Genomic DNA, 13,866 nt, shown 5'->3' with positions numbered 1-13,866 from the left:
TTAATTTCTCCTTTTCAGTTTCCTCTATTTTTTCTGATACTATTTCCATTTTAGTATTGTCCTTTTATTTTTTAGCTTTTCTCTTTTCTTTTCTTTTCTTTTCTTTTCTTTTCTTTTCTTTTCTTTTCTTTTCTTTTCTTTTCTTTTCTTTTCTTTTCTTTTCTTTTCTTTTCTTTTCTTTTTTCTTTTCTTTTCTTTTCTTTTTTTCTCTTTTCCTCCTTTTTCTTATCTTCTGTAGCCTTCCCTATTTTGCTTTTTTAAAAAAAACAAAATTCTTTTTCTTTTCTCCTTCTTTCTTCTTTTTCATCCCTTCCTGTCCTCCTCCCTTCCTCCTAAACTTCTTTCTCAGAATTAGAGGTATTCAAAGAGGGTAGGAAAAAAATTAACAAGGTATTTGCCTCGAAATTCAAATGGGAGTAAAGCATCTTTTCCAGTTTCAGAAGTGCTTTTTTAAAGTCACATAAATCATTCTGAACAGAATCTTAAAAACTGGAATGTAAAATCCAAAGGAAAGCATGGAAATAGTAGATTTTCTACATGCATTTATGCTTCTTTTTATATCCTACCTACAAGGAATGAAAATCACATTTTTCCTGGTTTTCTGATGTTTCTAAGCGAAGTTCTGAGAACTTGTGTAAATTAATTACCATCTTTTCTTCTCACGCATAATTATGTGTGTTTAGTTTTACTGTTAACTTAATGCATTTATCTGCTTTTTAAACTGACTGCAGATAAGGATCAGGATGCCAAACAAGCAAAAAGGTGGTAATAGAAGATAATTACAGTTTTATTTCAGTCATACCTAGTGATTATGATATGTATTAGGTGTGGTATAAAAACTATGAAGATACAATTCCTGCCTTGAATAAGGCATGAGCTGCAGAAATTCTTCCGTGTTTTTTGAAATAAATCCATTCCCTGGGATGGACCCACGTCCATGTGAGTTTTTGCCGACTCCAGCAGAAACACTATTTGTCGTGTTCTCAGTGAGAACGAAGGTTGTTGAACCCAACTCCTACCAACATTTCAAAAGAGTTCTGATAGAAGAGAGTGCTTGCTCAAATGAGTTTCCCTGTGTTTTATGACTTTAAGAAGTGTTACACAGGAATTTGAGATGACATGACAGGACATGACAGGAAGCACAGAAGTAACATCAGTGAACGCTGAATATATGTACCTGAGAGTAAGGATTTTTCCTTAAGGATGAAGCTTTAAAAACTGTATCCCTTTCTGACTGTGTACACATCTTTAGGATTCGTTTTGAAACCTTTTCTGGGCATCTGAATACATTCATCGCCATCTTTTTCAGTCTTGCTCATCATGACCTGCTTAGTCACAAGCATTGCTCCTGACAATGGGGATTGCTGTGGGAATAGTATAATTCTCCCTGAAGAACCACCGGAAAGCTCGGACACCAGGTTCCCCCGTTCATCGCTTTGTAGCACACTGGTAGAAGTCTGTGGCCAGCTGCGGAGTTCCTTAATTTTCTGTTTCACTTTGCAAAGCAACATGATGAATATCTATTGGAACGCGGCTGATGGCTTGGCAATACAAGCGCGTTTAATTTTCTTGCCCTTTGGTAAATGTTAAGGCCCATCAGAACAAGGGAGGGGAAGAAATACTGAGACTTTCAGGCAAGCTTTGAGCCTTCTTGGGAATTTGCACAACCGCTGGACTCGGCTGACACTACGAGCGCCTGTCCGGGCCACAGCCTTTGGTTTCCCCCCGTCCAAGGCTGTTCAGACAGCAGGGCTTTCCCCCGCTCGTTTCCACACGTTCTCCTCTTTCCGCCAGGTTTGCCGGGCTCTGGGCTGGACCCGCCGCTCCCGTGCGGCCGCCCCGAGCCCTCGGGGCTCCGTGAGGGCGGCCCGGGCGGGACCCGCCTCCGCGGCCGGCGGGGCGAGGCGGGGCCGGGCCGGGCCGAGGCGCAGTGTCGGCCGGGGAGCAGCGGGGCTTGGATCGCCGTGGGCACGGCCGAGGTGCGGGCGCTGCGAGGGGGCGGCGGGGCCCGGGAGCCAAACCCGCCGCGGGTGCGGGAGGGCGGTGCGGGATCGGGGAGCTCCGTCTGAGGGGGTGCGGGGGGGGGGGACCCGGCGTGGCGGCACCTCCCGCGGGGTCGGGCCGGGAGTCAGCAGCTGGGTTAGGAGCGGAGCCTGCGGCGAGACGGCGCTTGGAGAAATCGCCTTTGAAACACGCACAGACAAGTGGCTCCGGTGGTGCCGTGGCCGCCCGCAGCCCCGGGACACGCGGGGCGGGGGTGGCGGGAGGGTCTGAACTCGGCCGCTGCTCCGAGCCCCCGCAGCGGGCTTGTAGAGACATACCATTAGTATTATTATTACCATTTTTACTGTTATCACTGTTGTCCACGTATATCAGGCTGTTTGTAACCGTAGTGGGCATAATCCCTTAAACCCCCGCACTGTTGGCGTGTCTGGGGGTTGTTTTTTGCACTTTCTGCTGGTGCTGAAGGCGGATTTTTTCGGTGCCCTTCCATTTTGTGCCGAAGGCGGGTCCTGGGTATTCTGGGAGCTCGGAGGGGTCACAGGGCAGCCAGGGAAAATGGATAAATGTGGCGCAGAGCCGAAGCTGCTGCTGAACAGTGTCCCGTGCCAAGGACCTGGCATCGTGCTTGGGTGTATTTTCAGCGTAGCTTAGGGAAAAATGCTCTGACGCCGTGGATTTACTTTATTTTTGTTGTGTGAAACGCTGTGTGCTTTTTGCTGTGAGACGAAGTTAAAAGGTAGCAGGACAGTTCTGATATATCATTTTAACAAGATTGTTACAATGAGTAGAAACAGTTACTGTCCATTTCTGAGAGAAGTTGCCCCTGTTTGTCTCGGGAACTGGACTGTCATGAGAGAGGAGGGAGAGTTACGTTGAATTAATTTCCCTTGGTCCACAGACCCTGTGCTGGGCCCAGTGACCCAAGCAGTGTTTTAGAAAGGATAAAAGTGGGAGCAGGATCCCATCACCACAGCAAACAGGTCCAGGCAAAGCTAGATTTGTTTTCACTGAGCAAACCGCTGCTTACCTCCATCCAGTCCACTTCCCTCACCGAGGGTGTGCCTTCAGAGCAAGTCTTCCATAGTGCTCTTTGCTCATCAAGTTTCCCTTGTTTGGCAATAGCTGGCTGTGCTGAAAGCAAGATGAGAGGTTGTTAAAACTGTAATCAAGTAAATACTAACATTTTTATTACTATTGTTAAAATTATATCTCAGGAAGTCAGTTAGCTGTGACAAAAAAAAAAAAATCATTTATTTCAGTCTCTAGTGAATCTAAGACATCCTAGCTGTATGGATTCCTAGTCACTAAGTACATGATTGAAGCACTTGGTGAGGTAAAAGCCAGAGTCTGTGCAGGGCAAAAATTGAATGTGCTTGTTTTTTTCTCACCTGCATTCACTCCTCAGCACCTCTTAACTTTCTGGTGTGGAAAAAAGCTACAGCCTCCATAGGATTCTGGGTTTGGTACAGTCTCATTGGAAAGAGACTTCATTAGTTTAAACTCTGCTAAGAGCAGAAATAGTCCTCTCTTTTTTGTCATTACAACTTAATCTTTGCCTGTGAGTCATGCTAAAAGCAATTTTTAAGAACAAGGTCTCAAAGGGGAAAAATGCGTGCTCAACTCGGTTTGATCACAAGTTACTGCTGGGTAGGAAGATACTGGTTAGTTTGAAAGCTGAAATGCAATTATAATTGTGTCATTTTACACACAAAAGGGTAGGCAATACTAATTTTCCTCTTTACATTCTGTAGTGTTCATAGTATTGTCACACACTCCTTCTGTCCTGATAACTGCTTAGAGAAATTTGCTAATTCAAATGAATTGGTCTACAATTGGTCTAATTCCTTGTGTTATTTCAAAAGAGTACTAATTTCTGTGACTAAGTATTGTTTCTGCAATTACATTAAATATTTTGGTGGTTTGTGTTTTGACAGTTTAATAAGCACTTACAATGGAAGCAAAATATTATAATTTATCATCTTAAGATATTACATTTTGCTACTGTGAAAAAATAAACGTTGGGGGGGAGATTGTTTGAGAAGAAACTTTCCACAGTGGCAAAATCATGCTGTCATTGCAGTGATGCTAAAAAACAGGGCTATTACCACAATGTTGTCAGAACTTTGGATTGCAATGATGTTAGTTTTAACTAACTTTAATGTTTTTTACAGGTCGAGAAGGGGAGAAATGGCCAAACCAACCCAGTTAATTAACAATGAAGTCTTCCGGGCTTTCGCTACTTATGCAGCCATTGTTCTTCTAAAAATGATGCTAATGAGTCTCACAACAGCATACTTCAGGCTCACAAGGAAGGTAATCATTTGGAAATACTTGCTGGGAGAACAGACTGACATCTGTATTGAAATACAGGGACATCACCGCTATGTCTTTTCAGCTTCCAAATACTGCTTTCTTCTTTCTCCCTGTTCTTGAGGGATTCTGAGTTTGCTGCTCTGCTGGTCTCAATTGGTTGATGTTTTTAACCTAATTACAAGATAATTATGAGACTTCCTGTGGAAGGAAGGGATCTGAAAGCACTTTCAGATAATTTGTCAGGTATGGTGTAAAAGAGACTTGAGACCTTCTACCTTGTAGGTGCCTGTGTTCTGTCAGCATATTGGATTTACTGCAGGCTTGTCCATCTCACAAGAAGGCTTTATCTAAATGCATAAATTACATTGCATTAATTTGTCAGCACACAAGCTATGTATGTACAGGCTGGGTGCAAGAAAGCAGTTATGCGGTGAACATTGTATTATTCCCTGTGCTTTTAACTTCAGGTAAGTTAAGTGAGGTTATTGAGGCATTGGTAAAAAGAGTGACCTTTAGAGCAAGCTGCCTTGACTGGATAAAACATTTTGGCTGCTAATGTCACTTGTGTGCTTGTGTTTGAAACAGGCGTTTGTCAACCCAGAAGATACAGCATCATTTGGAAAAGGGGAGAGTGCTAAGAAATTCCTGAGGACTGATCCAGATGTTGAACGTGCACGCAGGTAATACACAGGAACCTTTAAAAGTTATTTTAAATAACAGAATAATATTAAATCGAGTTAATTTCACCCCGTTCTCTATCAAACCAATGTGCGTTTATGATGCTTTATGTAGCAATCTAATACATTAATTAGTTTAAATGGACAAACCATTCCACATTCAGATGGTCAGCGTGCATTTTAAAAACAATAAGCCACTGTCTGGTTATAAAAGCTGACTCTTGGGTGTGTCCTATTTGCATGGGCAAAGTGGTGAGAACACTGTAAAACATGACCATAAGTTGAGATAGCTCATGGCAAAATTTTCTGTTTCCAAAATCATAAATTTCAGGATGCTGTTTGATACACCTGTGCTAACAAGGAAGGCTTAAATGGAATGCTTTTCCATAGGTTTTTCTCTTTGATAAAACTAAGTTTATTTTTACACCAAAATCTTGAATGTCAGTGAACTCTTCTCATTTAGACCTCCATAGGGAATATCTTGAAAATATATACCAGTGCTGATTTAAGAACACTGCATCCTTACAAATAATGGTTGTTGTTTCGCAAAGTATATTTCTGTATGCCTCTTATGAATTAAAGTCTCAGAAAGAAGAGCCTAATCTAAGTAGGCTGTAAAGATGTTCTGCTCCTTCCTTTTCTGCCCCTGAGTAGTTCAGGGAATTGTTGCTTAATTTCATGGGTGTTACATAAAAATGGAAACTTATGGTGAGGGGTAATTCCTTTCTCTTTGTAAATTGTAAGAGGCCAACTAAATCGAGACTAACTTTATGACCCATTTAACTCAAATTGCTGTGGTAGAGAAATGACAACCACTTCAGTAATTTTCACAGGATAGATTTTTAAAACACTATATTATCAAATCCTGTTTTGCTGTTTTGTGGAGTTTTTCAGACATCCCCAGACCTAGTAAGTCAGCTTGGTTCTAGTTACTATGTTGGTGTTGCAGCATCCGTATTTTCCTCCCAACTCTGGTTTTTAGTGGAAGTTCTCTATATTTTCTTCTGTAAGCTTCATGACAACAGATAATGCCACATAAATTTAGCATGGCTTCTCTTTTGTATAAGTGATTGGAATGTGTTCAGTTTATGGGGGAAAGAGATATTTTTTTGTCAAGAAAAAATATTACTTTCGTCAGAGTACTTTTATGGGGAATGAGAATAAAAAATCTGGATATGTTTCCTTGTAATGATAAGTATATTCTAAAAAGCAGCTGCAGACAGTGCCATGACCTGATTCCAGTTGGCTCTGAAATTTGACATCATTAGTAAGGCTTAGACATTGTTTCAATCAGTAAATTCAGCTGGAAGTATAACTTATCTGAAGAGGTGAAGGGAGCTGGGAAAGTTTAGGAAGGGATGTGAAAGAACTCTTCTAGGTATGGAGTTCAGTCTCAACACATTTTTAGTAAATTATATTGTGGTTTCAAAATTTCAAACATTTTTTCAGCTATTTTAGTGCTCAAAGTGAAGAAAATGAACGAAAAGCGTAACTATCACACCTGTTAGTTGTTTAAAAATAACCTTCTTCAAGATGATGGAACTTCATGAACATTTGATGGAATGGTTCCTATGCAGGATATTTCATATTTTCTTTATGGACACCACGAACTGGATTTATGGGGTTAGAATAAACCATCTGGTCCATGAACTGTAAATAGTTTCAGTCACAGTCCTCCAGCTAATTGATGTGTTAATTGAGAGAGGCTCCAAGAAAACAAGCTCTCTTCTTCCCTGACTTTGCACTCTTGCACACGCAGGTGCACTCAGACACCTCATGTAATTCCTTAATATTACCAAGATCCTGGGGAAAACCTAATACCTTTCATACAGAAGATCAGAAACTTAAAAATGTGGGGGCATCAGGAGAGACCAGAGTGATGTCAGGTGAACGTGCCAAAAATCGTTTCAGTCTCTGAATCAAGTCTCCTCTGCAGAGGAAGCCAAGAGTTGTTGAATAGTAGCATGCTCTGAAGATGCTGACAAATAATGAGGCTTAAAGTGGTTTATTCAGCAAAATATAACATTTTAAAATAACTTTGCTTCTTTCTCCAGAGTCCACCTGAATGACCTGGAAAATATTGTTCCGTTTGTTGGCATTGGACTGCTGTATGCTCTGAGCGGCCCTGAGCTGTCCACGGCCCTGCTGCACTTCAGGATCTTCACAGGGGCGAGGATCCTTCACACCTTTGCATACTTGATCCCTCTTCCCCAGCCTGGCAGAGGCTTGTCTTGGGCAGTTGGCTATGCAGTGACCTTCTCCATGGCCTACAATGTCCTGAAGACAGTGTGGCTCCTGTAGCAGAGCTGTAGCTTCCGTGTCCCCTTCGACATTCCACACAAAGTTTCCAGCACTCTACGATGATGTCGTGAGTGAGCCAATGAGTTCTTCCGTGGTAACTGGAAATTTTTTTTTCTTTTTTTTTTTTTTTTTTTTTTTTTTTTTTTGTTTTGTTTTGTTTTGTTTTGTTTTGTTTCCACAAAAGCTTTCTGTTCCTGTTCAGAAGTGTTTCTTTTTTGGAGGAAAAAGAATCTTTCTCCCTGTATTCCCTGTTCATGGGTTGCCCTGCCAAATACTAGATTGGATGTTCCCTTTGCGATTTGTCAAGTGCTTGCAATTTTAAACATGCAATGATGCTGTATTGATAGAGTGTTTGATAATTTTCTACAGATGCACTATTTTTGGCTGTAGCTCTGAAGTCTAAATCAATAAAGACAAGATTAAAAAAAAAAAAGCCTGTTTGTGTTTTTGTTTTCATTTTGACTCTTCTCACTGCAGCCAGCAAATAGCATGTCACTATGTATCAAGAAGAGATTCCAATCATACAGTTCTTTGAAGAAAGCTTACCTTAATAATAAGATATAACCAGTAATGCTAGTGTTGTTGTAGAAAAAAAATATCTTTGATGAAAATGTTTGTATAATCCACTTTGGGATTAAAAAACCTAAATCGTTGCAGCTCCATTTCTTTCAGTTGAGTAGATTAAAAAGAAAGAAAGTATTTGTGCTAAATTCTGTTTGGAGACAGTGGTAAAAATTTGAAGTAATTATTTTTGTTGGGGTTCTTGCAAATGTAGGTTTTGTTACTGGATAAAGTGTAGACCCTTTGTAGAGGAATTTTTTTTTTTCATTTTTTAATAAATTCAGCGTAAAATGAGTGACACTTGCAAATGTAGCTATCAAGTAATTCAGATGTACATATATAATTAGTTTGTGTGTCATACTGTCATAAATATGTTTGTGACAGGAAATCTTGGTCTTTGCTTACATCTTTCTATGATGTGTTAATTTGAAATACTTTCTTTAAAGACTTTCCCTCGGCTCCTTTTTGTTTGGTTGGTTATTTTGGGGTTCTTTAGTAGCTCTGGCTTGAATAATAGCACAAGATTTCAAGTGACCCAGAAAGGTCTTTATATGCAGTGTGGTGGTCATTGAGACGTTTTAAATGGCAGAAGTCAGAGCACAACACGTTTGGTTTTCTTTCCTAGCCCAGAAGCTGTGGCCCTAAGGGATGGCCCAGAGAGATGGAGAGTTCTCACTGCTGTTTCCACGTGTCAGAGGTTTTGTTTTGGTTTTTGCATGGGAGCAGTAGTTGTATTGCTGCAAGAAATAACACTGGAGGGCTTTCCCACCTACCCACAGTTGTGAGGTGGAAGTTGGTGCAGTGTTACGTTAGGCTGCAACTCAGAAGGGTAGCAGGAGGAATGGGGAATAATTCAGACTGACTGGTTTAATCCAAAGGAGGGATCTTTATTGCAATTTCAGTGTAGTGTTTAAGTCATGTCTACTAAAGAAGAGAGGGTGGAACTTGAAATGAAGGAGTTAACATTGATTTACCAAAAGTTAAATCCAATGAGTAAAATAACAAAGAGCTGGATCCTCTGGAAGGAGCATGAGAGGAGGTGATGATTAAAAGTTAAACATTGGGGAGCTTCAACTCCTGACATTGCAGGGTAAGCACACATCAGCAACTCTGGGTTAGCAGAGGTTCCAACAGGAAACATGGGCTTTTTTGTTTCTTGCACCTTTCTCCACTGCTTCCAACCTGTGCTGTATTCCTCCTGTTCCTTCTTCCTCTGTTAGGTTTTATGGGATCTTAAGAGCAGCTACCTTGGGTGGTATCGTAACAAAGGCCACCAGCTCCTCTGGTCTGAGAAGGGCTGGTGATGGAGGGTGGAGGAGCAAGGCTGCAGCCTGGAGCTGTGTCCCAAACCATTGTCACAGTCAGCCTGCCCTCTCATCAGTCTCTGGCTACTCTGGCTTCCTTATATCATGATAACAGCATCTAAAACTCTATTTCCTCACTACTTTGTAGCTTGCCTCTTCCTCCCAGCTGTGTGTCTTTCCATCTACTTAAAACAAAGGGAATGTAGCTACTGTACAGAGGGCCCCGTTTGAAATTCAGCAGCAGAGCGAGTCCTCTCCTTCAGCATGAAAAAGGCTCTTCAGATCAGCCTGGTTGTCAATGCCAGGCATATGCAGGAACAGCATTTTCAGCCCCTTTTGCATCAAGCTTCTGTACAGAAATCTAATTTCTGGAGACCGTCTTTAATTCTGTGATTTTGTATTTGAAATGAAACTGGTTTTAAATCCCTTCCATTTGCTCAGTGGTTTCAAAGCCCAGAACATACACTCGCTATGTGCTGAGAAGTAGAGAAGAGAAATGGAAACCCTTAGAAATACCTAGAGTGATTCAATATTATTCTGTGTTTCTCTTGCATTTATTTTAAACCTATATTTTATTTTCCTTTGCTCCCACAAATACCATCTGTGCCTCTGGGCGGGGTACGTGCTCAATCTGGGAAATGTGCCTTACCAGATTCCATCAAACGCCGACTGCCAGCTCCACACATAAACTGTGTTGGAGTGGTTCTTGTCACACAGCTCTTGCATTTCTCTGGTCCCTGCCCTGTAGAGGTGCACTGTGCCTGTTGTACAGCTGTAAATTTTGAAAGGTTAGCGTATTTCAGGAGAGTTAGCAAAGGAGAAAGTGTGTGTTAGATGAATTTATTACTCACCTAAGCTGAATGTTCACCTTTTAAAACATGCACGTGGATTTCAGACTGCTGGTATCAGGTTCTCTTGCAAAATCATTAAATAAAGTAACCTATACCTGATGAAGCAACTGACTGTTATCAGCAGGTGTGCTCCCTTTGACCTGGTGAAAGTACAGAAGGGGCTGCTCCTTAGGAGCCATGTAAAGAGAGGTCAAACCATCATCTTCTATGCTTCCTTTCTGTTTATTATGCCCCTTATTCCCACCACCATTCTTGGGCAACTGCAGAAACTACAGGGTTTCTTCTCTTTGCTCATGATTCCTGGAATTTTGTGTTCTTCTCCCAGGTACGTTGTGTGTCTTTGAAGTGGCTCTAACAGTTGACCATGAAGCACCTCAAAATGCCAGCTGACAACCTGGTTAGCTGACTCCATCTCTGAGGGAATTTCATGGAATGCTTTGTTTTCAGAAGTGTAAATCTGAGCAATTCCTCAGTTTAGTTTTTTGTTTGTGTGGATAGCTACTCACAAGCCTTTGGGCAAAATTACTTTGTGCTGGTTTTCCTGGCTTCAGACACATGCAGTGGAGGCACTGAATTGTTGGGAGGGATGATGACTGGTGAAGAGCTCTGAGCTAGGACTTGCCGTTTGATCATGACTTTTTGTTTAAAAAAGTTTAAAACTATAAATGATACATAAAATATTTCCTGGAATTTTCAGAAACAAGTGTGTGTCTGAGCTTCACCGCTTTCGAGGTATTTATTTCAAGAAGCTGGGTCAATGTTTCTGTAAGTCATGGAATTGCTTGTCATCAAAATAGAGAAGAAGAAAAGCCTGGGCTCTTAACTCAAACCACTTTGGGGTTTGGAAAAATTCTATTTACCTGAAGCTGATTATTGCTTACCTGTGCCTATTCCTAGGTATTTACAGAAACAAATTCAATCTAGATTTTTCATGGAAAGTGCTTGTAATGTATGTCTTTTGTAAGAACAAAAAATAAAAAGCAGAACTTTTAGAGTACTGATTTTAAGGCGTTGTCTGTCATTATTCAACCTAATGGAGTTTTCATTTCAGGGTTGAAGATTAAGAAGAACTTTTTTCCAAATGTTGTCCGGCCAACTGAGATGGCACCAAGTGCTGTCTGAAAGGCTATATTGACTTGTGCTTAACTACTCTAATGATTAAATCTCTCTGGCCGTTGGACACTTAGAACTCTAATACCTCTTTGTGATTCACTTTAAGTGGTATTCAGCCTTCCAAATCTTGATGAGTGACTCCCACTCATAGATTCTGAAGGATAAAATAGATCATTAGCTCCTTCAGCCTGACCTCTAGTGGAAAAGATGCCATGGAATGGCTGCCCTTCTGCTGAGGTTAGTTCAGTCACAGCATGACTTCCAGAAAGGGGTGCGATCCTCATTCAGAGACTTTGGAAAACAGGCATTGATTCACTCTTTTCTGTGACATTGGTTCTCTCTGGTGTATATGTACACTAAACTTAGGCTTCAAACACACCATAGTTTGTTTTTGTTGGTTTTTTTTTTTTTTTTTAATTGAGACCGTTCTTATTACATTATTGCAGTGCAAGGTGAAATGTGAAATATTTTAATCAGAAATTTTCCTCCTAGAAAGCACTCTGCTCCAATTTCGCAGTGACTATATAATCTCCATGACTGAATGCTATTTACACCTGGTTCTTTGGTGGTAGGCCCTGGTGTGCATCACCACTGACAGCATCATTCTTTTATTTTTTTTATTCTCATATGTGGGAGAACTTGGAGAGAGCTTAAGAAGAGGAAGTTCCAAGGAACCTGCTTTTTACTAAAAAAAAAAAAAAAAAAAAAAAAAAAAAAAAAAAAAAAAAAAGAAAAAGAAGAAGAGAGAGAGAGAGAGAGAGAGACTAAAAGAAAACTGTCTCATGGGTACAGCTTGTCCAGTGAGGCGGAATAAATTCAGAAGGTAGTGTCAGTCCTGTAGAAGAAATAAGGAGAAAAAAGAAAAGAGAGAACTGAAAGGAAGAAAATGATAGCTTAGAACAGCAACAAGGAGCAAATTGGATGAAGACTGGTAGATGAGGTATGGTAAGACAGGCAGGTATCTTTCTGCTTTGTAAAACAGCTTTAATATCTCTTTAAAACAAGTTCATTTTAAAGAATGTTTTTCTTTGTGTATCCAGTCATTTAATGTCTGCAAAGAGGATTATAAATACCTCCAGTCAGGATGGAGAAGACCCATGGGCTGTGTAGCTAATTCTGTTTAATCAGTTGCCTTACAGCTTCTGTGGTACACAGACAACTGCAGTGGGAGATGGCACTTGCCGTTGTGTGACTATAAAACTGCCCCAAAATGACATTGCGCCTGCAACAGGGAAACAATTCCTTTTCACTAAAATTCTTTAATGGAAACCAGAAAGGACCTTCAGAAGGGTGAGTTTGGGAGCAGGGCAGAAAGGTGTCTGCCCTGGAGGTTGGCCCATGTTTCTTGGAAGAATTTCTAAGCTTCATCTCTTTAACCCTCACTGTAGGAGCTGTAGAGATTAGTCCATGTGGAATAGCCACGGCAGTGTTCAAGGTAGGTTTAAAATTTCTAAACTCTAGGTATCTAAGAGACCTAAATAATTGCTATAAAGATAGAACTTAATCTGCTTCCTCCTCTGATAGAAAGGGACACTAAAACCTCTATTTTCCTTAAAGAGCCTGCATGACTACCTCATTTATTTATTACTGACAACTATACGGTGGGAAGTTGTTTATTATGGGATGTTCACATCAAACCAGATGTGGTCCATCTTACAGGCTGCATTTCTCAGAGAGTAGGGCTGGCAACTCCCATACTCGTCATGTGAGACTTCCTTCTGTACTATTGAAGGGGTGTTTTCACAAGAATCAGTTTGTTGTGAGTACTTTGGTACTAAAGTTAGTTGGGACCATTTAGTTCATGATCTTTTGTTGCCTCTCTAGCGATTTGGAATTTGCTGTTGATCTCTCCTTGTCCTCAGGTGGGAGAGGGTTCCAGTGCTGCTACTCTGCCTCGTTAGCTGACAGATGGCTTATTCTACTAATTTTGCATCAGTACTTCATCGTGATTATAATACTCACTGCTAATACAAGTGTTAAACACTAAATTTTATCATTTGCTCATTGGGTGAGCATTCAGAAATTTTTTCAGACTGACATTTATTTTGATGCTCGGCCCTTGGGTAGAGTTTGATATACCTACTTTCAAGGTAAATGAAATTAGTTCTGCAAGTCCTCTTGGTTTTCCTGGGGATTATTTTGCAAGTGAAAACCAGGGTACAGTTTCCTTATTTGAATCTGGGGTTCAGTGGCAGCATTATTTGCTTATGGCACTTCCATTTCAATTCAGTTCATTTAGAGGAATCCAACATTCTTCAAATAAATCAGAATCACAGTTATTCCCACTGTAAGTGGCAACATGTTAGAAAAGAATAAAATAGCTGGATTTTTCCTTCCTGTTATTTCAGTCTTCCCTTCAACCTTTCCACATTCCCCATGAGAAACCAGCGGTTACCTCAGATCCATGGACATGGCAGTAGGTTTTTCCTCCCTCTCCTCATTCTCAATTTTGTACGTGGTACCACTAGATGTCCCTCTTTGGCTTTTTTTTATTAGATTTCAGAACTGGACCTGTGAAGAATAAAATAGCTGTGCTCTGCATCTCTGGCAGATTAAGTTGTAAGAGGAAAATATTTTGCTAGACTTAAAGAAGACATTTATAATAGATAATAAGGCAATAGAGTGTCTCTGTACAGTAAACTTGTACTAAAAAACTTTATTGAAAAAGTGACCTTTGTGAAAACAGAATATGTAACCTGTGGCTGAAACATTAGAATATTTTGTATTGTTTTGCTTTTCTAA

The 13,866-nt window shown here is 40.6% G+C and overlaps 1 protein-coding gene across 1 annotated transcript; it reads left to right on the top strand.

Moving 5' to 3' along the window:
- Positions 1–1,872: 1,872 nt before the first annotated feature.
- On the top strand, positions 1,873–7,728 carry MGST1 (microsomal glutathione S-transferase 1). The gene is made up of 4 exons (XM_066184670.1): positions 1,873–1,979; positions 4,176–4,317; positions 4,903–4,997; positions 7,049–7,728. The coding sequence occupies exons 2-4, from the start codon at positions 4,192–4,194 to the stop codon at positions 7,293–7,295; spliced, it is 468 nt and encodes a 155-aa protein (XP_066040767.1). The 5' UTR covers positions 1,873–1,979; positions 4,176–4,191; the 3' UTR covers positions 7,296–7,728.
- Positions 7,729–13,866: the final 6,138 nt, after the last annotated feature.

Source organism: Chamaea fasciata, unplaced genomic scaffold, assembly GCF_029207755.1.
Source record: "Chamaea fasciata isolate MVZ Bird 193981 ecotype frontalis unplaced genomic scaffold, bChaFas1.0.hap1 SCAF_5, whole genome shotgun sequence".
Taxonomy (NCBI): Eukaryota; Metazoa; Chordata; class Aves; order Passeriformes; family Sylviidae; genus Chamaea; species Chamaea fasciata.
Note: the sequence above shows the minus strand (reverse complement) of the source record. Positions and strands in the feature narration are given on the sequence as shown.